This window comes from Schistocerca serialis, chromosome 5 (genome assembly GCF_023864345.2).
Source record: "Schistocerca serialis cubense isolate TAMUIC-IGC-003099 chromosome 5, iqSchSeri2.2, whole genome shotgun sequence".
NCBI lineage: Eukaryota > Metazoa > Arthropoda > Insecta > Orthoptera > Acrididae > Schistocerca > Schistocerca serialis.
In genome coordinates this window covers 23,980,001-24,005,523 of record NC_064642.1, presented here as the reverse complement: position 1 = coordinate 24,005,523, position 25,523 = coordinate 23,980,001, and the positions used below count along the sequence as shown (strand labels likewise).

General features: G+C 37.6%; 1 protein-coding gene across 1 annotated transcript in view; it reads left to right on the top strand.

Annotated features, from left to right (window-relative positions):
* The window catches only part of LOC126481718 (osmotic avoidance abnormal protein 3-like), a 287,181-nt gene that overhangs the window by 29,156 nt on the left and 232,502 nt on the right, over positions 1–25,523 (top strand). The window contains exons 3-4 of the mRNA XM_050105670.1: positions 329–614; positions 13,723–13,977. Coding sequence (XP_049961627.1) covers positions 329–614; positions 13,723–13,977 — 541 coding nt within the window. The remainder of the gene's footprint in view (positions 1–328; positions 615–13,722; positions 13,978–25,523) is intronic.

Here is a 25,523-nt window from a genome sequence, read left to right as displayed (position 1 = left end):
TCTGTATGGTTGTGGGGGAGAGTTTCTGAGTGTGTGGTAAAGGTAGTAGGTCTCTGAGGCAGAGTTTGTTAGCTATCAGGGGAGATTTTGAGGGTATTCTAGAGGTGGTGGATGGTGGTAGTCCTGGATTTGATTGTGAAACTGTCAGGTTTATCTGAGACACAGATACATAACACACTTGATAACTCAGGGTTGGATTTTGTTTTAAAAAATGCAAATTGCTTTAGCTGTTTTTACATCATTATAAATGGTTCTCTCCTCATGATAACAGAGGAGAATGATGCATGTTTAGTGTTTTGAATGTAATCCATTTTGTCTGTTCTCACAGGATGTGTTAAATGGATACAACAGCACAATATTTGCTTATGGTCAGACTGGATGTGGAAAAAGTTTCACTATGCAAGGATCCTACGATAACTATTCTGAACGTGGTGTCACACCACGGGCCATAGAGCATATTTTTGAAGAAATAGCTCTTGCTGAGAATACAAAATATCTTGTTCTTGTCTCTCACTTAGAGATTTATAATGATGAAATAAGAGATTTGCTTGGAAGTGGCAGAAGAAATAAGCTTGAGCTCAAAGAACATCCAGAGCATGGAGTATTTGTTCAAGGTAAAAAAGGAAATACTAACTATTAGAGTTTGACATTATACAAAGAGCATTCAAAAAGTTTTGCACAGTCATCTCTAATTTTTTTATTTTTTTTTGCAGGAGGAGAATGAAATCTTTTGTGAACATACTTGGAACACTTAGCTATAAGTTGGTATATAAAAGTATTTTCTTTTATTTGCAGGTGAGCCATAATGGACTGTGAAGTGGATGTCAGGTTGCAACAGCGGTTGGTGATGGAGTTCCTCTTCAAGACCGACGATGACTCTGCCACAACGATTCACAGGAAGTTGCTCCCTGTTTATGAGGAGGACACAGTGGATTGCAGCAGTATCCAGCAGTGGTTGCAGAGGTTTAAAGAAGGTGATTTCTCTCCACTGGACAGTCCATGATGTGGTAGACCATCAATGGCAGTAAGTGATGTGAATAGGGAGACCATTGATCAAATAATCCAAAATGACAGATATGTGACGACATGACAGCTTGCTGAAATGACTCATTTGTCATTGGGTAGTGTGATATCACTGGTAAAATCACTAGGGTACAGAAAAATCTGTGCACGTTGGGTGCCTAGATTATTGACAAATGAGGAAGAATGAGTGCGAGGGTCTCATGAAGACCTTTACTGAAGAGTGGAAACAGTGTTTTGATGGCATCATTACCCAGGATGAAACATGGTTGTTTTTGTTTGAACCTGAGAGCAAAACCCAATCCATGGAGTGGCGCCATCTGGGTTCCCCTCGGAAGAAAAAAAACCAAGGCTTTCACAAACACCAGGCCGAAAGGTGACGGTCTCCTCCTTCTGGGATCAGTGTGGTGTGATTTTCATTGACTTTTTCGAACCTGGCTCCACAATTAACCAGGACCATTACTGTTTGTCATTGCACAAGCTGCGACATGCCATCAAGGCCCGCAGACCACAGCTTCAGGGTCAGCTCATCAGACTACACCATGACTATGCCAAACCCCATACAGCCCTTATGACACAGGAGAAAATCAGGAAAATGGGTTGGAAAATTGTTCCTCATCCTCCCTGCAGTCCGTACTTAGTTCTGTCTGATTTGTACTTCTTTGGTCGTCTGAAGGCCCACCTGCATGGTAAAACATTTGATATTGAGAAAAACCTTATTTCCTGTGTCAAGTGATACTCAACCCCCAGAATTTTACCAAAGTGCATTTACATCATGGAAAGAATGTTGGGCCAGATGTGTCACAGCTGATGGAGGCTACATTGAGTAGGCTAAATGTATAGCTGAATGTTCCAAGTATATTCACAAAAAATTTCGTTCTCTTCCTGCAAAAAATAAAAAAATTAGAGGTGACTGTGCAAAACGTTTTGACCACCCTTTATACTATCTGTATGTTAATGTTCAAAATTAAAATAAAGAATATTTCTTTTCTTAAGCATATTGATATTAGATAACAGCCAATGTATTTGTTGTAATTTGTACAAGTTTCTTTCTCTTACCACCACTACACACCTTTCTCATATTGCAACTATACATTGAAACCAGTGTATAGCAGCTTATGACATTGCGTCTGCTTGATTGTTTCGTTATTAATGTCTTTCAAGTATATGAATAGTTATTTTGTGGTTAATACCTCTTCATTACCATTTCTGCTGGAGTATCAACTTACTCAGGTCTATAAGGCATGTTGAGAAAGTAAGTGTACTGTGACCATAAGAAGCTGTGTTTCTTTGTTCTTGAGGGTTGGAAACACAGTTTGGTAGAGGGGAATTCCTTGACCTGAGTAAGTGTCACAGAAATATGGTAATATGTAAACTCATATTGTAGTGTCCAGTTATGTGAAAGATGTTGGTAAGAGATCCGTCCAAGTGCAAGCCATCTGTTGTGATCCGCTTCCTATTCATGGTAGGAATAACAGGTACTGGAATTTTTTCATGAATCAAATAGTTTACAGTGAAGGTGTTATGAACAGAACAAATTTGTTTAAGTAGTGTAGGGATTTTGTTGGAGACAAAACAAATATTCATAACGAACAGAGGAGTGGAAGGTCTTCCATTTTGACTGAGGACTTGGTGCAAAAAATCGAGTAAACTGTTGGTGAAGACCACCATGTCTGACAGTGGATGAAATTTCTGTGATGTTTGTGCAACTCTCCAGAATTCTCTTGTATGAAACACTCACAGAAACACTGGGATAATGGAAACCGTGTGCAAGATTGGGCACAAAACAGCTGACACAGCAGCACAAGAAAAATGGAGTCAGTAGTGCCTGCATGTTTCTTGAGCTACTTGAGTTAGAAGATGAGAATTTTCTGAGCTCTCTTGTGACTGGAGATGAAACTTGTGTGGCTCATTACATGCCTGAGACAAAAAGAGTGTCATCACAGTGGCATCACACCAATTCCCCATCTGCCAAAAAATTCAAATCCACAATTTTGGGCAAAAAAATCATGGCCTCAGTGTTTTGGGGGGACCCACAACACATGATGATATTGTGAGACCCTCAAAAATCTCAAAAGGAATATTAAAAACAAAGGAGGGGAATGCTGACAAGAGGAGTGTGCTTGTTGCATGACATTGTCCGTCCTCACACAGCACTAGCCACCAAGGTACTATTGGATTCCCTGCCCCCCCCCCCCCCCCACGCATATTCCCTTCACTTGACACATTCAAATCATCATCTTTGCAGCTTCCTGAAAGCACACATGAGTGGAATTAAACTATCAACTGATGAGCAGGTGGAGAAAGCGGTTCTGAAGTGGGGGGAAGGAATTGATGGGAGAGTTCTTCAAGAAGGGCCTAAAGAAGCTTGTGCCAAAGCTCACCACATGCATTGAACAGGATGGTGATTATGTGAAAAAATGGTCAACAAGTGTATGAACAATATCCTGCAGTTTTTTTCAAAGACACTTTTCCTAAAAAAGATATAAAAACAAGCACGCTTACTTTTGAACATGCTTTATAACACAGTTATTTCTAGGGAATGTGTGTAACAAGTAAAAATCAGATTTCAGTATAGAATGGAATTTCATAGGCAGCAAAATACATGCTTAGTTGTAGAAGACTGACTATCTAGAGCAGCTCAATATCACAACAACCAAAAAAAACATTTATACAGAAGAAAATTAACTGCGATTATTTGAAATTTTCTGAGACCTACAACATACTGGAATGGTGATAATCCAAGAATAAGGATAGGAGCAGATAGGTATTGAAATCTCTTTAATTTTAAAGGATTTCATTTTTACACACTTTTACCTTTTTCAGCTGGAATAATGATTGCACTGATACATCAGTGTAGGACCACAGTTCACTCAAAAAAGCAAACATTCAGCCGTGCAGTGTGCAAGGAATGTAAAAAATGTAGTGTAAAAGGAATTCTGTGTGTAAAGTGTCACGTCTAGCTACATAAAAAGTGTGCAGAAGTGAACCTAAAATTCACGAATGATGATTTCTTGTGGTGCTGGCAGGATTGTTTACGTAACTGTTTATGTGACAAAAAAGTTGATCTCCAAACTGAAGCGAATTCAAGAGAAAGTGTTATTCAAATGCTGCAAAAAGAAATTGAATACCTCAAAGAAGACTTGTTAGCAGTAAAAAATGAAAACGCTGAGCTTATGCATCAAAAAGATGTGGTTATGGGGACTACAAAGCCTGAAACAATGAAAATCTGCTGATGCGGAATAATACAAACTGTGTTTCAAAAAACAATAATGACACATCCTGTGAAAGCAATGCAATGAAAATAAGAAATATTGCTGCCTAGAGATGAATATGTGGAACTTATTCATGAAGAAAACTGTGACTCAAACTAATCCCAAGAAATGATCGACACCACAAGGAAGTACACCATTTGTGGAGGGATACAAATACGAGATCCCTGTGAAATGGGCATTTCAGGTCACGTGAATTAAAACAAAGTGCAGACTCAGTAGCCATAAATACTATGCATAAATGGACAACTGAAATGTTCAAGAACAAAAGAGGAAGACTTTATAGCATCAAAAGTGTAGTTGAAAATGAATTTCTCATAATTAGGTAAAAATTTTTGAAAAATATCATAGTGACAATCTGTGAAATTGATGTCCACCTGGGCAGTACGTCCCATAAGCTCAGTAACTTTTTTATAAAAATTGACAATTAAAGAGAAAACTTCAAAAAAGAAGTAAACAAAAATAACAAAGGCATTTTCATCCATGTTGGGATGCAGTGTACAAGGAATGGAGTGAAACTGCATTAGGTGTTTCACAGGACCTTCTGTTCTTGATATATGTGAATGACCTTCCTTCTTATCTGAAACAAGAAGCTAAACTAACACTGTTTGCTGATGATACAACCATCATTATTAGTCCAGTAAAAGAAGCTCTAATAGAAAATGATACAAATGATGTCTTCAGAAAAGATATTAATTGGTTTTCTGCAAATGGGCTTGTCTGAACTTTGTAAAAACACAGTAAATCCAATTTTCTGTTGCAATGAGTACAGTTCCTTCAATAAATATAACACACCAGCAGAAGTCAGTAGCCAGGGTAGAGCATTCTAAGTTTTTGGGTGTACATATAGTTGAGATGCTTAGTTACAAAATTCATATTTTTGGCTCTCCTAAAGCAACTAGGTTCAGCAACTTTTGCAATCAGAATAATTGCCAATTTTGAGGAGATAGAAATTAGTAAGCTGATATACTTTGCTTAGTTTCACTCTCTGATCTCATATGGAGTAATAATTTGGGGTAACTCAACACGTAGGCAAAAAATATTCACATAGATACAGGAACCATTGGTATAACAGTTGTAAATTGTTGTAACTGTGTTGGAAAAGTATCAGAGCTCCAAGCACTAATAGAAAGCAATGATGCTCAAATCGTTATAGGCAATGAAAGCTGGGTAAAGCCAAAGATAAGTTCAGTCAAAATTTTTGCAAAGAACCTAACATTGTTATGAAAGGATAGGCTAAACACAGTTGGCAGTGGCGTGTTTGTTGCTGTTAGAAGTTACCTTGTTGTGAAATTGAAGTAGATAGTTCATGTGAGTTAGTATTGGCAGAGGTCATTCTTGGCAACCAGAATAAAATAATAATTGGATCTTTTTACCAACCTCTCAATTCAGATGATACAATTGCTGAAAGGATCAAAGAAAACTTGAGTTTGATTTCAAACACATACCCGACTCTTACAGTTATAATTGGTGGTGACTTAAATTTACCCTCAGTATATTGGCAAAAATACCTGTTTAAATCTGGAGGTATGCATAAAACATCATCTGAAATTGTGCTAAAAGCATTCTCTGAAAATTATTTCGAGCAGTTAGTTCATGAGGCCAAGCGAATAGTAAATGGTTGTGAAAACACACTTGAACCCTTAGTAACAAATAATCCTGAGCTAATAACGGATATCAAAATGGATACAGGGGTCAGTGAACACAGGGTTGTCACAGCAAGACTGAATACTGTAACACTCAAATCCTCCAAAAATAAACAAAAAGTATACCTATTCAAAAAAGCAAATAAAAATTCGCATGATGCCTTCCTGAGAGACAATCTCCACTCCTCCCAAATTAACAGTGTAGACCAGATGTGGTTTGAATTCAAAAAATTAGTATCTACAGCAATTGAGAGATTTGTACCGAATATATTAATGAACACTGGAGCTGCTCCTTCTTGATACACAAAATCGGTCAGAATACTATTGCAGAAACAATGAAAAAAACTTGCCAAATTTAAACAGACACAAAATTTCCAAGATTAGTGATCTTGTATAGAAGCTAAAAATTTAGCATGGACGTAATGCGAGATGCATATAACAGTTTCCACAACAAAACTTTGTGTCAAAACCTGGCAGACAATCCAAAGAGATTCTGGTCATATGTGAAGTATGTTAGCGGCAAGAAACAATCAGTGCCTTCTCTGCGTGATAGCAATGGAGATACTATCAAAGACAGTGCTGTTGAAGCAGAGTTACTAAACACAGCCTTCTGAAATGCCTTCACAAAAGGAGACTAAATAAATATTCCAGAATTCGAATCAAGAACAGCTGCCAACATGAGATACGTAGAAGTAAATACCCTCAGAGTAGTGAAGCAACTTAAATCACTTAATAAAAGCAAGTCTTCTGGTCCAGACTGTATACCAATTAGAGTATGCTGATGCAATAGCTCCATACTTAGATTAGATTAGTACTTGTTCCACAGATCATCAATATTGACACTTCGTAATGATATGGAACGTGTCAGGTTAATAAAAGGTGTCTATACAAGATATTACATTACACAAAATATTACATGACACTTAATTTTTTTTTCTTTTTGGGTAGTTGGGGAAATTACCCACTTACTATATCCAAAAATTCATCTAATGAGTAGAAGGAGTTGCCATTAAGAAATTCTTTTAATTTCCTTTTAAATGCTATATGGCTATCTGTCAGACTTTTGATGCTATTAGGTAAGTGACCAAAGACTTTTGTGGCAGCATAATTTACCCCCTTCTGAGCCAAAGTTAGATTTAACCTTGAGTAGTGAAGATCATCCTTTCTTCTAGTGTTGTAGCCATGTACACTGCTATTACTTTTGAATTCGTTCGAATTTTTAATAACAAATTTCATAAGTGGATATATATATATTGTGAGGCTACAGTGAAGATCTCTCGCTCCTTAAATAAGTGTCTGCAGGATGATTTTGGATGAGCTCCAGCAATTATTCTGATTACACGCTTTTGTGCAATGAAGACTCTTTTACTCAATGATGAGTTACCCCAGAATATGATGCCACAGGAAAGCAGGGAATGAAAATAGGCATGGTAAGCTAATTTACTCAGATGTATATTGCCAAAATTTGCAATGACCCTAATAGCATAAGTAGCTGAACTCAAACGTTTCAGCTGATCCTCAGTGTGTTTTTTCCAGTTCAACCCCTCATCAATGCATGCACCTAGAAATTTTGAATATTCTACCTTAGCTACCGATTTCTGATTGAAGTCTATATTTATGAATGGGGTTATTCCATTTAATGTGTGGAACTGTATATACTGTGTTTTGTAAAAGTTTAATGAGAGCCCATTTGCAAATCGGTAAAATATGCTGCTGTACAACTTTTCGATGAAGTACCAGATGAATTAAAATGTCTGACAGACAGCAGTAATAAATTCAAAAATAAACTGAAATCATATCGCCTTGACAACTCCTTCTACACCATAGATGAATTCCTGAATAGGAATAAATAAATCTATAGGTATAAGGGAAAGGAATGGGGTAGGTAATAAAAATTTTAAGCTTAAAAAAACCCCTTGATTTATGTGCGCATTTGTTATGCACTTGAAACATTCCAAATCATAACATTTACCATGAAACTGATCAATGGAACTAACTAAATATCTAATTCTCTCTGAGGATATAGTGAAGAGCAAATTCTATCGAATTGAAAAATATAATCTGATCAGCCTTTTTTCACCCTGCTTCCAGGATAGTGGTTAAGGAAATCATAAACAGTAGGTCAGTGAGTGATTGAATCAACTGCAGAATTAATGAGGGTTGTGATAGACTAGGTGCTATATTTATAAACTCAAATCAGTTTTTAAGCAACGAATGCATAGCCATGGATGGGCTGTATCTAAACAGATTAGGATCGATGACCTACTGCAAAATGTTTATGGATGTTTGTGAAATCATTAAAACTAAGGGAAACTAATGTTTATTGGAGGGGATGTTAAAGAAAAAAGTTTGTTGCCTGAAAAAAAAAAAAAGACTCAGGAAAATATTTAGGGAAATGTATGTTTAATACCATTGAAACAAATGAAAATTCGTATTTGATGCACTGGAGTATCAATAGCTTAAATTCAAAATCTTCCAGCAACCTAAGTTACAAACTTAGTCTAATATTATAAATGTTTTAAATAAAATTGAAAATTTCAATGTTGTAACCAGGTATTGCAGGGAGAAAAAAATCTCATGGAGGTTGCTGCATACTCTTGGATTCTTCTATAAGCTGTGAGGTGAAAACAGATTTTAATTGTTTAAATGAAGATTATATATTCAAAAGCTGTTGTGTAGAACTGTAAGACCTTAATATGTTAGTCATTTCAATTCATAGAATTCCAGAAAGGGCATTAGTCGCATCATTCCTCTCTAATTTCCAGTGCATACTAGATATAATAAAGAAACAAGAGAAGAAAAAAATTAATAGCAGCTGATTTTAATATAAACACTGCAAATGACAATAAAGAATAAACAAAAATATTACAGAGTTCACTAGAGCAAATATTCACTCAACAATATGCACTGGTAACCTTTACCACTTTGATAATGTACATAAATTCTGTTGAGACTTAGGACTTGCCGGTCACTCAGACTTGTTTGTCTCACTGCCAAAAACTGATGAACATAATGCACGAAAAACTTAAATCAAAAGAAGTTTCAATAAAACAAATATTGAAATATTCTATAAGAAACTAAGTAAAGTTAAGTGGTCTCTTGGGGATGGTGATTCAACAAATGAAAACTTTAGTACATTCTTAAACAGTTTTCTTGGAGCATTTAATGAAATGTTGCCACCAAGATCATATTGCAATAAAACATCAAGTAAGATAAGAAGAATCACACCAGAAATAAAAATTTCCAGTGAGAGAAAAAGGAAGCTACACAGTCAGCTGAAATACAACATATCCTGATTTTGTAACATGTTAGGAAGTATAAAACTATTTTAAAAAAAACTTGTGAAAGCTTTAAAACAAATGGAAAATAATAAATTCATGCTAGGGCAAGAAATAAAACACGGGCAGTTGTGACGAATCAAGCTGGGATCTTTTTATTTCCTCTCTTGTATTGCCATCTTACTGCTTAAATTCATTTTTTCATTTTAACTAATTACCATTAACAAACAGGAGTGTAATCTGCATTTTCATAAAAGAGAAAGGTTGGCCCTCAGTTTTAAAGATAGTAGCACCAGATCTAATTTTGTGCTTAGTTTTATGTATGTACTTGATTTTCTAATTTATTTTGACTATTTATAGTTATTATCTTTCATTATAGGGTAAAATCAGTAATTGTTCTGTGACTTAAATTCTGTTGTTGACTTACACACAAATATAACTTATGTAATAATGATAAAATTTGGAAAAAGAATCACTAGGATTCTTAAAGTATTTATTTGGCTCTATTCGAAAACATGTTAGCAAAGCCAGCTCTTAATTAATTCAAAAGTCATTACCAGTGTCTTCAAAAGTCTTCTACATTAGCATGACTACCACCAAATTATCAATTAGGATGAACGGGCATAGGCAAAGGGTATATACTAGCAACTCACTATATCCTGTTGCTGAGCATGCTCTACAACATGACATTCATGACCTTGGCACCTGTTTCACCACACGCGCCATCTGGATTCTTTCCCCAGACACCAGTTTCTCAGAACTCTGCAGGTGGAAACTGGCACTACAACATGTCCTAGGCTCTCACCTCCCACCTGGCCTTAATTTACGTTAATTTCTTCTGTCTCAGCTTTTCTTCACTCTAACTACTCTTTGCTTCACTCCGTTTCAATTTACCACATCCTTCATTGTGTTTCTCATCTATTTTGCACCACCCCCTCCCACCTCTGTTACGTACAATGCCCTTAGCTTCTCAGTCTTATTAACTCATGCACAATGTTTTAGTAGTAATCTCTGTCTTGCGTCTTACCCTGTCTTCCACCTTTAAGCTGTCACATTTCCAAACCTCGCCCGATGCAGTCTCGAACAATCAGTCTTTCCTTCTCATCTTGTACGATAAGTCTCCTCTGACCCGCAGTTCTGGGTGACTTTCCCATAATCTATCCCTGTTTCCTAGACCTCTCCAGGCCTTTTCTTTCACCCTTCTTCCTTCCCCTTCAACTCTTCTGCCTGATGAAGGAGCCACTGGTTCCAAAAGGTTGCTTATCACGTCTTTTATGTGTGTGTGTTCTGCTGCTGCTTGGTGAGTAGATTTTTTATCTATCCAATTAAATAATTTTATCAGTAATTGATAGCTTGACATGATTTATTTCTTTAGTTAAACATTTCATTCTTGATAATGTATCCTCCTTGTTTCATCTGAATTTCAGCATCATGTTCTAAAGCTTATTAAAAGCTGGTAATAAGTGAATAGCAACTGAATTTCTCATTTGCAACCCAGTTAGTAAATCATTACAGTCTCTCATAATCAAATAAAATATTGATCTGGTTTTGGAATCAAATAACGTTTTTGAAGGACTGCTTTTCCACTTTTGAGTGTTACCAGTACTTAAAAAGCAGCGTTATATATGTACATGATTATCCATACATTTATGAGGACTTTTATTGTAAACTTGTTCAAATACAACAAGAAGTTGTCAGATGACAGATTTTGGTGCTATTTCCTCCTGTGTTTCACAAAACTGTCAAATTTTTAAGCAGAGCAGTAAACCGTTGTAGTGGCTACTTCATAGTTTCTTGTATATCCCTTGCATTAATACCATGTGAGTCAAATGTCATGTGATTCTTCAAGCAATGGCCATACTGTATCAAGTGCTTCAGCATACGAGGACTTCTTGAATCTGTTCAAAGGTGAGTACCATTTGCCGAGTCCTGCCCTTCCAAATTCTTCAAAATATATCTGCATGTGACCTCAATAATCAAAGCTTTATCAAAAAATATAAGCTGAGCCCTATACCTTATTAAACAATTTAAAAATGTTAACCTTGGCAGTAATAGTTTAATCTGCAAATAAGACAACACTCTTTCCAGAAACCATTCATTCAACTTGAATCTGGCAGAGAGAGTTTTTTACCAATGCTGCTATTTTACTCAATATCTCCATATGTTCTTACATTAGCTAGATTATAAATAACTCAAATCAGAGCTTCATTCTGTGTACATTGTCTTGGTCATTTGAGTGTTTGATTACTTTTAGGAAACCATTTATTTATTTATTTATTTATTTATCCATCTTTAAGCATTTACATGCAATCGATGTCCTCATGAGTAATGTACAATTTACATATTAAGAAATATAACTATTGTGAGGTATCACACAAAGCTAAAGTATACATTTTAAAAGAACATACATAATAAAGGAATACATTTGATAAATAAAGATATCCCACATAACTAAAGTGTGCATTTTAAAGAATGTGCATAATAAAAGAATACATTTCATACATAAGGATTTCTCCACATGTTTAACAGTTAAATGTGGAACTACAGAGACAAAGAATGCTTTGGAAGAGGTACAAACAGAGTTTAAAGTTGTTTCATAAGTTAGGTTTATTTTTGAAGTTTTCAAATTCTTTAACACTGTAAAAAGCTTTGTCTTTCAGCCATTTTTAGTATTACTCTTAAATATATTAAGAGAGACACAATGTGCCTGCACAGGTAATGTGTTAAAAAGCCTTATTCCCATGTATTCATAACTGTCTTGTGTTTTCTTGAGTCGAGTTGTTGGTATGTCTATCTTAAATGTTTGACAAGTGTTATGATTGTGAACAGACTGGCTAAGGTTGTAACTGTTAAAGTTTTCTTTTATATAAAAAGAGAAGGAACTGTCATTATCTGTAATTCTTTGAAGTATGACCTACATGATATGTTATTTTTGGTAATCCCAGAGATGCTCCTGATGGCTTTCTTCTGCCAAATAAAAATTTTCCTGGACCATGGAGAATTACCCCATAGGAGAATACCATAGCTAATATGGCAGTGAAAGAATGCATAATAGGAATTAATCAGCAGGCTTTCAGAAACACAGGTGTGTAATTTTTTCAGTAGACAGATAACTCGCAAAAGCTTTCGAGATATGTTGTCTATGTGACTCTGCCAGGTTAATTTTGTATCTAAGTATATGCCAAGAAGTTCGGTAGAAGTGTACTCAAATCAGCATTGGATAAGCTGAAGGATATATTTACAGTCTTTTCATAGTTAATAGCTAACTCATTGGCTTCAAACCACATATTGGATACTCTGAGAAAATCTTTACTTTCCTCCTACAGTTTATTTATGTCCTTCCCTGAATTGATGAAAGTTGTATCACTTGTGTAAAGCACAGATTTGCGTGGCATATTGCTGGGCAGGTCATTTATAAATATTATAAACAGTAATGGCCCAAGCACTGATCCTTGGGGAACACCTCTAGTGACATTCAGTAACTGTGATTTTTGACCGTTGTAGCTTACAGTTTGCTTTCTGTTACTCTGTTACTGAGATATGATTTAATGAGGGAGAGTTCCAGATACCTAATGCCATAACACCTTAGTTTTTCCAGCAGTAATGTGTGGTTTACAGAATCAAATGCTTTGCTTAAGACCACTAGTGTGACTTCAGCAGATAATTTGGATTCAAAAGAAAATTGCACAATAGAAACAACATTTTCAACAGCATTAATTGTTGATAACTGGTCCCTAAAACCATATTGAGACTTAGTCAGGATATTGTTTTTCGACAAATAAATGTTAATTTGCTTTTGTATACAATATTAGATTATTTTTGAAAAAATAGGTATCAGAGAAATTGGATGATAGTTATTAGTGCAGGATTTATCACCCTTTTTGTGTAATGGAATTATTACTGTCTTCTTTAGACATTCTGGAAAAATACCACTATCAAATATCCAGTTTATGAGTGTGCAGAGAGGGAATGATATCAAATCGATTATTTTTTTAATCACAAAATTTGAGAGACCATAAATATCTTCTGATCTGGAGTCACTTAACTTTGCCAATGATTTAATTACATCACTTATTTACACATGTCCCCAATTACAGGTTGGCACGGTATCAGCAAAGTTTTGTAAAAACTGGTTTATATAAGTAGATTGTGAATTTGATTTTGAACTCTTCTTATGAGAAGATGAGGGATTAGGGTTTGCTGCATTGATAAAAAAGAGGTTTAATTCATCTGGGGTGACATTAACATCAGTTGTAACTTTTACACTATGACTACCTGTACCTAATTCTAGTTTACTGACCCTCCACACAGCCTTACACTTATTATAGATGATGCAAGCATGACTCTTTATGCAGTTCCTTCACGAACAAATAATCATGTCTCTGTTGGATGTGGGATAATGATCAACAGCTGATCTGACAACAGAGCGAGTATGGGATACTTATGTATGTGGAGGCAATGAGATTGTTTTATGGCATTCTTTGTCTTGTTCTCTTTATATTTCAGGTATATCTCTTCATTCAGTTCAAGGTGTACATGATTGTGAGAAACTCATGCAAAAAGGTATCAACAATAGGATAACAGCAGAAACACAAATGAATTATGATTCTTCACGCTCACATTCAGTCTTTACTATACATGTAGAAATCGTCCCTGTTAATACATCAGAAGTTGATGGAATGCAAATGAAATTTCAAAACATACGAAAGGGAAAGTTAAATTTGGTAGACTTAGCTGGAAGTGAGCGTCAAGGTAAAGCAGGTAAGTGCAAAATGAGTCGAACTCTATATGTAGAATGTGTGTAGAATGTAGAATGTTGTTTATTCATCCATAACGTAGTTACAAATCAAAGATTTTTGTACTGGAGACATGTCAGATTAATTTTTAAAAAATAAGGTTACAATAATTAACATATTCAAGCAGGCATTTCTGAATTTTTAGACATGAACAATTTAACAAGAACATATATAACACTTATGGTCATTTTGCAGCTTGCAATACAATTTACACAATATATTAACAATTTATTATACAGTACATAACCTGTATTGTTTCTTTTCTTTTCAAATTGCCAAACTTTTCTGCAAGAATTCTTCACTTGAATATTAACATTTATATAACACTTATGGTCATTTTGCAGCTTGCAATACAATTTAGACAATATATTAACAACTTATTATACAATAGATAACCTTTATTCTTTCCTTTCTTTTCAAATTTCCAAACTGTCCTGCAAGAATTCTTCAATTGAATAATAACATTTTTCCTCTAGTGTATTAAATAGCAATCTTTTTAGCGGGTCAAACTCTTTTCCTCTAGTGTATTAAATAACAATCTTTTTAGTGGGTCGAACTCCATATTTAACAGATTTGTGTTATTTAATTTATTGTAAATTTTTAATCCCGTGTACAATGGTGTTTGAGCATGAAGTCTTAAATTATGAGAGGGAAATTTGAAGCTGGGTCTGCAACAAATACTGCAATTGTGGCTGAAATGAAAATTGTCAAGTGAGTTTTGATTTTTATATATGAAAATAAAAGTTTCATAGATGTACAGAGATCAAATGGTTAGTATTTTTAATTGTTTAAATAATGGGCAACATGATGTTTCTTTCACACTAAGCAGTTGTTTCTTATGGTTGTCTTTTGAAGTTCAAGTAATCTTGAGCTGTTCATGGAGTTTTCCCAGAAAATTATTCCATATCGAATTATAGGCTCAAAGTAGCTGTAGTAGACTATCTATGTGGTGTCCGAGTGTGTGGAACCAGACAAGAAATTCATCATATAAGCTAGGCTGTTTAGTTTGTTTCTTAAGAAGTCAACATGTCAGCATGTGCCTTCCAATTTAAATTTCTGTCAATATTTAGTCCTAGAAATTTTACATTACTTGCCTCAGTCAATTCCTGATCACCATGCACTGTTTTTATGAGAGATGCTGACGATGTTTTAGCACAGAACTGCACAAATTATGTTTTTGTGACACTGTGTTTTAATCCATTGTGCTGAAACCATAATTCTAGGTTTCCCATTATATTTTCCACAGTATCATGAATTTGCTCTAAATTGTCATTTTCAATTAGAACTGAGGTGTCATCAGTGAATAAAACAGAGTGAACATCAATGCTTAAAGGTAGATCATTTCTTAACAGTTGAAAAAGATAAGGTTTTAAAATTGAGCCCTGTGGGACCTCTGTACAAATCTTTTTCCAGTCCAAGAATGACTTTTTTCCATTTGAATTTAGAATAACACTCTGTTTTCTTTCTGAAAAATAAGATTTGAACCACTGTAGTACCCTTCCACAGCTCCATGTCTTTTCACCCTTGTCTAAAGCAGAGCTTATCTTTTCAGTGAATTCCCTGATAGCATTTATTGTATTTTTCCCCTTTTGAAACCCAAATTGATTTTTAGCTATAATATTGTTTTCTATAAGAAAGTTTTCAGTCCCTTCTATCACCTTAGCAAAAACTGGCAGCAGGGAGATAGGGGAGTAGTTTCCCATGTCATCTGCTGAGCCTTCTTGAACAATTGTCTTATTTCAGCATTTTTTAACACATCTGGGAAATATCCTTCCTCAAATGGCTGATTAATAATTTTAAAGTATGGATGAGAAGTGATATTATAAAGAGTCTTGACTACAGTGGTTGGAACTTCATCCCACCCAGCTAATATCCTGTTTTTCAAAGACACTATAGAATCTTCTACATCTTTTGGGATAATTCTTTTGAATATTTTCAGGCCTGAATTTTGTTTTATATTTTCAAAGTTGACATCTACCCTGTTCTCATGGGCTGTGATATCTACTTCTGGTTTTGCCACACTTATGAAAAAATCATTGAAATAGTTTGACATTTGAAAAGGATCTATAATTATGTAATTTTTAATTTTAATTTGGACAATTTCTTGGCACTTGTTCTTTACTCCCAACGCAGATTTAATGTCACCACAAACTGCCTTTGATTTGTTTTCATGTTTACTAATTCACATGTTGTTAGGCAGTTTCTTTCTTTTTTTTCTGCCTGAACGACTTTTTTTAATTTATTATTATATCTCTTTACATACTCCACAAAGTCAGCATTCTTGTTATGTTTTACTCATTGTGAAGCAGTCTTTTCCTGGCACTAGAAACTTTTATTCCTGGTGTAATCTAGTTTATTTTATTTGGCACTCTTTGTCACTAGGCTTGAGGGGGAAAGTTTCATTGAAAACATCTAGGAAACAGTTTATGAATGTTTTGAAATTTTTTTTTTTCACTTGACACACAGTTATCTATAGGCCAGTTTATGGTTCTTAGTTTGTTAGAAAATATATTTCCATTCTCTTTGCTAAAGTTTCTTTTAAAACATGTTTTCACATATTTTGATTTCCCTATTTTTGGGAACTCTATGAGCTGAATGATTGGATATTCCTAAATCTAAACAGAATTTATTTCCATCCTCAAACTTATAATTTGTCAGAATATTGTCAATACATGTTTCAGAGTGGCTATTTCTTCTAGTACATTCAGTGAAATTTAAATTAAAAGCGTATTTCTGAGTCACAAAAATTTACAGTGTCATGATTATTATTTAATACATTTATATTTAAGCCTGCCTCAATTACAATTTTCTTCTTTCTGTCTTTCTGAAGCCTTTCTAATAAACATTGAAATTTGAACAAAAATAATTTTGTTACAGCACTTCCAGGAATTCTGCACAGAGATACAGTTACAGTATTTAAATCAATTAGCTCCACAGCACAACTTTCAAAATCACCCTCCTCATTCAAACAGTTGAACTCAGTTCTCTCTTTAAAATCTCTTGAGTCATTTGGAAGGCTGCAGCAGCCCCCACAAGATCTGCTACCTCTACAAAAACTACTGCCAAATGTAAAACGTTCAATTTTGTTTGGAATCCCTCTACTGTCTTTTGTCAGCCAATGTTCATTTAAACATACAATTTTTAAATTTGAACATTCTGAAAGTAAAACTTGAAGTTCAACAATTTTAGAATAACTTTGGTTACAAAAATCTGAGGCTATACCATTTTATTCCAATGCATTAGAAAATGTTTGTTGCTGTTTTGAATGCTTTTAAGTAAATCATTTGTCGGAATATATCTATATATTTTTTTATTTTCAGTTGATTCTTTTGTTTTAACATCCCTTCCTCCACACTTTGTCAGTTTTCCTGATTTTTGATGATTTTGCAAACGTCCAAAAACATTTTACTCAGAGTCACTGAGCCTACCATATTTAGATGTACACCATCTATACCCAGGCATTTGTTACTTATAAATTTGTTTGGGTTTATAAATACCACACCACGCTTATCAGACTGATCACTAATTCCATCATTTATCTTATCTATGTAAGAGTCACTCACTGATCTCCTGTGCAAAATACCATTTATTACCAGTCTTGATTTAATGTACAAAGATTTGTCAGTACGAATCAAGTTTCGACATTCACTAATGATTTTGGCCTCACTGCTCTGTTGAACACAGTTTGTCCCAACATGCATGAATATGCCCTTGAAATTTGATTTCACTTTGACATCATTTTGGTTAGAAGCAATGTTTTTTTTTAAATGGTTGTTTAGTTGATCCAGCCTAATGCTAAAATTGTGTTAAATTCTGAATAATATTATTGTAGTGACAGTGAGTATCTGGTCACCTGTGCTAAAAGTAAAACATTAACTAAAAAATCAGAAACAAGTGTTGATTGATATCTACACTCCTGGAAATGGAAAAAAGAACACATTGACACCGGTGTGTCAGACCCACCATACTTGCTCCGGACACTGCGAGAGGGCTGTACAAGCAATGATCACACGCACGGCACAGCGGACACACCAGGAACCGTGGTGTTGGCCGTCGAATGGCGCTAGCTGCGCAGCATTTGTGCACCGCCGCCGTCAGTGTCAGCCAGTTTGCCGTGGCATACGGAGCTCTATCGCAGTCTTTAACACTGGTAGCATGCCGCGACAGCGTGGACGTGAACCGTATGTGCAGTTGACGGACTTTGAGCGAGGGCGTATAGTGGGCATGCGGGAGGCCGGGTGGACGTACCGCCGAATTGCTCAACACGTGGGGCGTGAGGTCTCCACAGTACATCGATGTTGTCGCCAGTGGTCGGCGGAAGGTGCACGTGCCCGTCGACCTGGGACCGGACCGCAGCGACGCACGGATGCACGCCAAGACCGTAGGATCCTACGCAGTGCCGTAGGGGACCGCACCGCCACTTCCCAGCAAATTAGGGACACTGTTGCTCCTGGGGTATCGGCGAGGACCATTCGCAACCGTCTCCATGAAGCTGGGCTACGGTCCCGCACACCGTTAGGCCGTCTTCCGCTCACGCCCCAACATCGTGCAGCCCGCCTCCAGCGGTGTCGCGACAGGCGTGAATGGAGGGACGAATGGAGACGTGTCGTCTTCAGCGATGAGAGTCGCTTCTGCCTTGGTGCCAATGATGGTCGTATGCGTGTTTGGCGCCGTGCAGGTGAGCGCCACAATCAGGACTGCATACGACCGAGGCACACAGGGCCAACACCCGGCATCATGGTATGGGGAGCGATCTCCTACATTGGCCGTACACCACTAGTGATCGTCGAGGGGACACTGAATAGTGTACGGTACATCCAAACCGTCATCGAACCCATCGTTCTACCATTCCTAGACCGGCAAGGGAACTTGCTGTTCCAACAGGACAATGCACGTCCGCATGTATACCGTGCCACCCAACGTGCTCTAGAAGGTGTAAGTCAACTACCCTGGCCAGCAAGATCTCTGGATCTGTCCCCCATTGAGCATGTTTGGGACTGGATGAAGCGTCGTCTCACGCGGTCTGCACGTCCAGCACGAACGCTGGTCCAACTGAGGCGCCAGGTGGAAATGGCATGGCAAGCCGTTCCACAGGACTACATCCAGCATCTCTACGATCGTCTCCATGGGAGAATAGCAGCCCGCATTGCTGCGAAAGGTGGATATACACTGTACTAGTGCCGACATTGTGCATGCTCTGTTGCCTGTGTCTATGTGCCTGTGGTTCTGTCAGTGTGATCATGACCCCAGGAATGTGTCAATAAAGTTTCCCCTTCCTGGGACAATGAATTCACGGTGTTCTTATTTCAATTTCCAGGAGTGTATATTATCTACTATATCTGTAAAAACAGTCCGTGAAAAATAATCATGCACTGGGGTGTTGTGGGATTCAATTAAATCTTCCACTGCAGCACTTGTTATTGGGGACTGGATTTGGTTAGGTGTAGGCAGCTTTTCATTCCAATATATACATGATGATCAGATCCTCCAAACAGATGTGCTAATGTACTATCCAGAGAAATGGGTCTCATGACTGTACAATAAGTAAAAAAATTTAAAACATTGATGATAGGCACAACAAAAAGACATTTGAGCTTTTGACCAAAAGGTCTTCTTCTAAAGTAAAAAACACACATAAGCACATCTCGACCATACATGACAGCAGTTGTGCTTAACTTGAGAAGCAGTCTGTTGCTGATGGGGGTAAGGAGGAGCTGGGTGAAGAGGCATAGCAGGGTAGGGGTGGAGCACAGTGTAGTGGTGCTTGTGGAAGCATGCAGGGATGTAGTGGTGAGAGGATAGAGCTGATAGATGCAGTAGGTAAGTTTAGGTGGAAGGGGAAGGGGAGTGGAAATGTAGATGAGTAGAGGAGGGTAGAATGACTAGCTGGTGTGTTGGTGGAATAGAAGGCAGTGTAGGCTGGAATGGGTACTGGGAAGAGGGTAGGTAGGTGGAGGACAGGCACTAGCAAAGCTTGAGGGCAGGGGGTTTGCAGGAACATAGGATATATTGTAGGAAGAGTTTTCATCTGAGCAATTCAGAAAAGCGATGGTCCAACTCTCTTTTGGCCATCTACATCTACATCTATACACTGCAAACCACTGTAAGGTGCATGGCAGAGAGTATGTCCCATTGTACCAGTTATTAGGGGTTCTTCCTGCTCCTTCCACATATGGAGTGGAAGATTGATTGTTTGAATGCCTCTGTGCACGCATTAATTATTCTAATCTTATCCTCATGATCCATGTGTGAGCCGTACGTAGGGGATTGTAATATATCCCTAGAGTAATCATTTAAAGCCATATCTTGAAACTTCATCACTAGACTTTCTCGGGATAGTTTATGTCTGTCTTCAAGAGTCTGCCAGTTCAGTTCCTTCTGTATCTCTGTGACACTCTCCCATGGATTAAACAAACCTGTGACCATTTGGGCTGCCCTTCTCTGTATATGTTCAATATCACCTGTCAGTCCTATGTGGTACTGGTCCCACACACTTGATCAGTAATCTAGGATGGGTCACATGAGTGATTTGTAAGCAGTCCCTTTAGTGGACTGATTGCAATTCACCAGTATTCTACCAATAAACCAAAGTCTACCACCTGCTTTACCCATGACTGAAACTATGTGATCATTCCATTTCATATCCCAACAAAGTGTTACACACAGGTATTTGTATGAGTTGGCCAATTCCAACAGTGACTCATCAATATTATAGTCATAAGATACTATGTTTTTTTCACTTTGTGAAGTGGACAGTTTTACATTTCTGAGTACTTAGAGTGAGTTGCCAATCTCTGCTGCCAATCTCTGCTGCCAATCTCTGCACGATGTTGAAATCTTATTGTTGAAATCTAATCAATATCTGACGGAATATTTATGCAGCTTCTTTCAGATAGTACATTATAGATAACTGCATCATCTGCAAAATGCCTGATTTTACTATTGATGTATTGCATGAGATTTGAAAACATCATTTTTAAATCTCGTCTGATGCGGTCCCCAACAATCAGTCTCTTCTGCTCACCCCGTCCAGTAACTCTCCTCTTACCCACGGTGCTGGATGACTTTTCTGACATCTACCCCTTTTCTTAAGCCTCTCCAGTCCTTTTCCTTCAACCCCCCTTTCTTCCCCTGAACCCTTCTGCTGGAAGCAGGAGCCACTGGCTCAGAAAGCTTGCATAAGTGTAACCTTTTTATATGAGTGCGTTCTCCTGCTGCCACTTGATGGTAGATTTTTTTATCCATCCAGTTACATTATATTGTCAAAAATTGAAACTGATTATTTTCATTGCTACAATGATGGGTCTGTATTACCTGAAATAAAACCACTACATACCTTTTAAACGTTAATCAGAATACATTCCGGAATGAGCAGTACACCTTCTAGTACAATTGACTTAATTCTGTTGCTCATTGAGTCATAGTATTTCATATAAATTTACTTGAATTTAAAATCAGTCATGGCAGCTGCCAACAATCACCTGTTACACAAAAGTTTATTGTGATACATCAACTTACTCATATGAGTCCTCAGACATAAGTGAATCTACATTGCATGAACAATGCAAAAATTGGTCTGTTCATGGAGTAACACTGTGGTCCAAAGAACACTGGGCTCTCACGCAACTGTACTGATTACACTTGTAGAATATTTTGAGCAAATACCTATTTATATAAAAATGTTACAGTCGTTTCTCGTACAGAAGTGAAATTAACTCATTAAATGGATGGCAACAAAATTTAATCTCATGACACCATATCAAACAATAATACCGACAATTTTCAACTTTTATAGTCCTGTCTTCCTCAGTTGCGTGTAATATTATGGTATATTAATAATTTTTACTTATGGACCGTCTGACAGCAACTGAATAAAACACAATTTTAGTGCCATCCGCGTTTCGCCTTTATTTTCTGCAAGGCATCATCAGTGGCAGCTTGCGTGGACAATTTCCTACATATTACGCTCCTGTTGCATTTTTGGTGTCATTCTTCTTCTTATGAACGCCAATTTGTGGTTTTTTTCCCCATTCCACAACACTATGCACTGAACGCTTGTTTTAAAGCAATGTCCACGCAACCTGCCACTGATGATGCCTTGCAGAAAATAAAGGCGAAACACGTATGGCACTAAAATTGTGTTTTATTCAGTTGCTGTCAGACGGTCCATAAGTAAAAATTATTAAAATACCGACAATATCTGAAAAGGATAGATTGCTACTCACCATACAGAGGAGATTTGAATCACAGACAGGCACAAGAAAAAGACTGCTAAACATGTGTGTTTGTGGCCAAAGGGCCTTCTTCTAATGTAGAAAACACACACACACACACACACACACACACACACACACACACACACACACATGATCACTGTCTCTGGCCATGGAGGCCAGACTGCGAGCAACTGTGTCTGATTGGAGATGCAATCTGGATAGTAGAGGTAAGGGGGAGCCTGCAACAGGGAGAGGGGTGGATAGCAGGGTAGGGGTGAGGGAGTATGTAATGCTGCTTATTGGAGCTTTCAGGAATGTGGTGGGAGCTTGGGAGGGCTGTTAGGAGCAGTCGGGTGGTTTCGGGGGTGGGAGGGTGGGGGGCAGAAAATGTGAAAGGTAGAGGAGGGCAGAAAGACTAGTGGGTACATTGGTGGAATAGAAGGCTGTGTAGGTTGGAGTGGGAGCAGGGAACGGGATAGGTAGGTGGAGGACAAGGACTACTGAAGGTTGAGGTCTGGGGGTTTATGGGAACATAGGATATATTGCAGGGTGAGTTCTCACCTGTGCAGTTCAGAATAGCTGGTGTTGGTAGGGAGGATCCAGATGGCACATGCAGCAAAGCACTCATTACAGTGAAGCACATTGTGTTGAGCAGTATGTTCAGCAACCTGGTGATCCAGCTGCCTCATGGCCACAGTTTGTTGGAGGACATTCATACGGACAGACAACTCGTTCGTTATCATCTCCATGTAGAAGGCAGCACAGTGTTTGCAGCTTAGTTTGTAGATCACATGACTGCTTCCACATTAGCTCTGCCTTTGGTGAGATAGGTGACAGTTGTGACTGGAATGGAGTAGGAGACGATGGAAGGATATATGGGGCAGGTCTTGAATCTGGGTCTATTACAGGGATATAAGCCTTGAGGCAGGGGACTGGGAGCAGAGATGGAGGAGGAATGGATCAGGATGTTGCATCGGTTTGGTGGGTTGCCAAATACCTCTGCAGGAAGAGGTTGGAAGGATAGTTGAGGGTACAACAAGGGGTAGTCAAAACCGTGGTGGACTATGTGATTCAATTGCTCCAATCTTGGCTAGTACTGAGTCACTCCTTTGTGGCCAGATGGTGGGAAGCAGGAGACAAGGCGCAGGAGACCTTTTTTGTGTGCAAGTTTTGGAGGGTAATTTTGGTTTGTGAAGAACTCAGTGAGTGGAAAGAGCTGGTCATCAGTACAGATGTGATGGTCATGGGTGGCTAGGCAATATGGAAGGGATTCTTTAGTGTGGAGTGAGTAGCAGATGTCAAAGTGGAGGTATTACTGGTGATTGATAGGTTGTATATGGATGGAGGTATTGATACAGTCATCTTTGATGTGGAAGTCAACATCAAGGAAGGTGGATTGTTGGGTTGAGTAGGACCAGGTGAACCAAATGGGGGGAAAGTGTAGAGTAGAGTCATGCATGGCACTGGTTTCAGCCTGCCCAGCCTGTGTTTTGTGGCCTAGCCTGTACAGGCCATGGGCCGGTCAACCTGGCTCACTGGGCTGGCAAGCTGAACGCAGACTGCCAGGCGAGAGCAGCGAGCTGACAGACCAGCTGGCCAGCCTGTTGACTTACCACCCTACTACTCCATGTGCTCTGTTTGTGGTAGTGCTGCAGCCCTCTGCATGTGCTGATCTTGCATCTGTTTGTAATGACTTAAGATACATGGAGAGAGAAAACATATTCACATTTTGTGCTCTGTGATTCCTATTATGAGTTAATCCATTATTACAATAACTGTGTTTATCAGGGTCTCCTCTCTACAAGAATGCAATGCTTTTAATTCTGACAACGTATGTTTGATTTGCTCTGTTTGAGAAATGGGACACAGAATTGCAAGAATGTATCCACCGTAAATATAAAAGCTGGGATTATAAAGAAACCTGCAGTTCCCCTTGTTTCCACATTTTTTTCATTGTAGGTAGGCCTTATAGTCAAAGCTCTGTCTTTCATGATTTTCCTTATAAAATGAATACATAAAATGCTATAATCTAAGATGCCAGTCAGTTGAATGGACAGCCAATGAAAATCCAGTAGTGGTATTCAGTACTGTAATAAGAACTGAAAATTAAGAACTTCATGTTCAACTGGTTGGATTCTTTCTCTGAGATAAGGGATAGGGTTTACATGCAGATCTTTGGAAAAATAAAACCACAACATTTTGAACTGCAAATGTATTGAAATTGGATTACAGAAAGTAATATACTCCCAAACCAATTTCTGAACAGCAGTTTGCTGCACTGTAAAATAAATATCAATGTTTGCTGAGTGGAACTGCCTCACTGTTAGACTCAGTCCTCTGTTCCTAGAAATGAAGAAACAGAATAAAGCATTAGGCACCACAAATTTCTATGGGAAAACAAGAACTGCACCATCTAAATAAAACTCTCTTGGAAATTACACAGTTTCTACAGAATAAAACTTACCAAATATACATTATGCAGAATAAGTAGGTCATTAATGTTTTGTGGACTGATCAATAATTATCTTTCTTCATTGACAATTGTCCCTCCTAAGATAAAATTTCTTTCTGCAGATACACTTGTTTCAGGGTTTAGTGGTATAGGTTGAGCTAACCTGAAGAGCTCTGAAAACTTTTTTCATTTACTCTCTGCTGTGGCAGTAACTCAGATGGGTCCTCATTTTCCAAGTAAGCAGTTGCTAAGTAATGTGAAATTTCATCTTCTATACTGCTGCTTTTCCTGCAAGTGTCACTTACCCAATTATCAAATCAACTTTTCTTTCGTTCCATAGGGGACAAACCATCTTCTTTGACAGGAATCTGAAAAAAACAGACATGTAATGTACAAAAGGGTGTGCACTCTTTTTGGGTTGTGCTTGTTTGCAACAATCAGTTTATCAAATTTTCAACATAAGGAAAAATGGGGAAAATAAGGGCAAAGGGCTCAGAAAAGCACATAGTTACTTGAACCAATGCTATTACATTACACTTGTAGCACAACTCCCAATTTACCATCCTTTAATGCATCAGACATTCTGCACAAAATACTATACATTTCCTGTCTCTCCTCTGGTTTCAGATTCTTCAGGTTTCAGATATTGAGAAACAAAAATGCTATGACAAGATATTTGTTATGAATCTCTTCTCTTTCAGAAAAGATTCTGTCCTATGCTTAACTGCTGTGGTTTCTGTGTGTGATGTAAAATAAGGCCCAAACAGGCAATCTCCTTTAGTGGCAATAAATGCTTGTTAAAAAGTAAGCAGAAGGAATACATACCAACAACTCTAGTTCCAT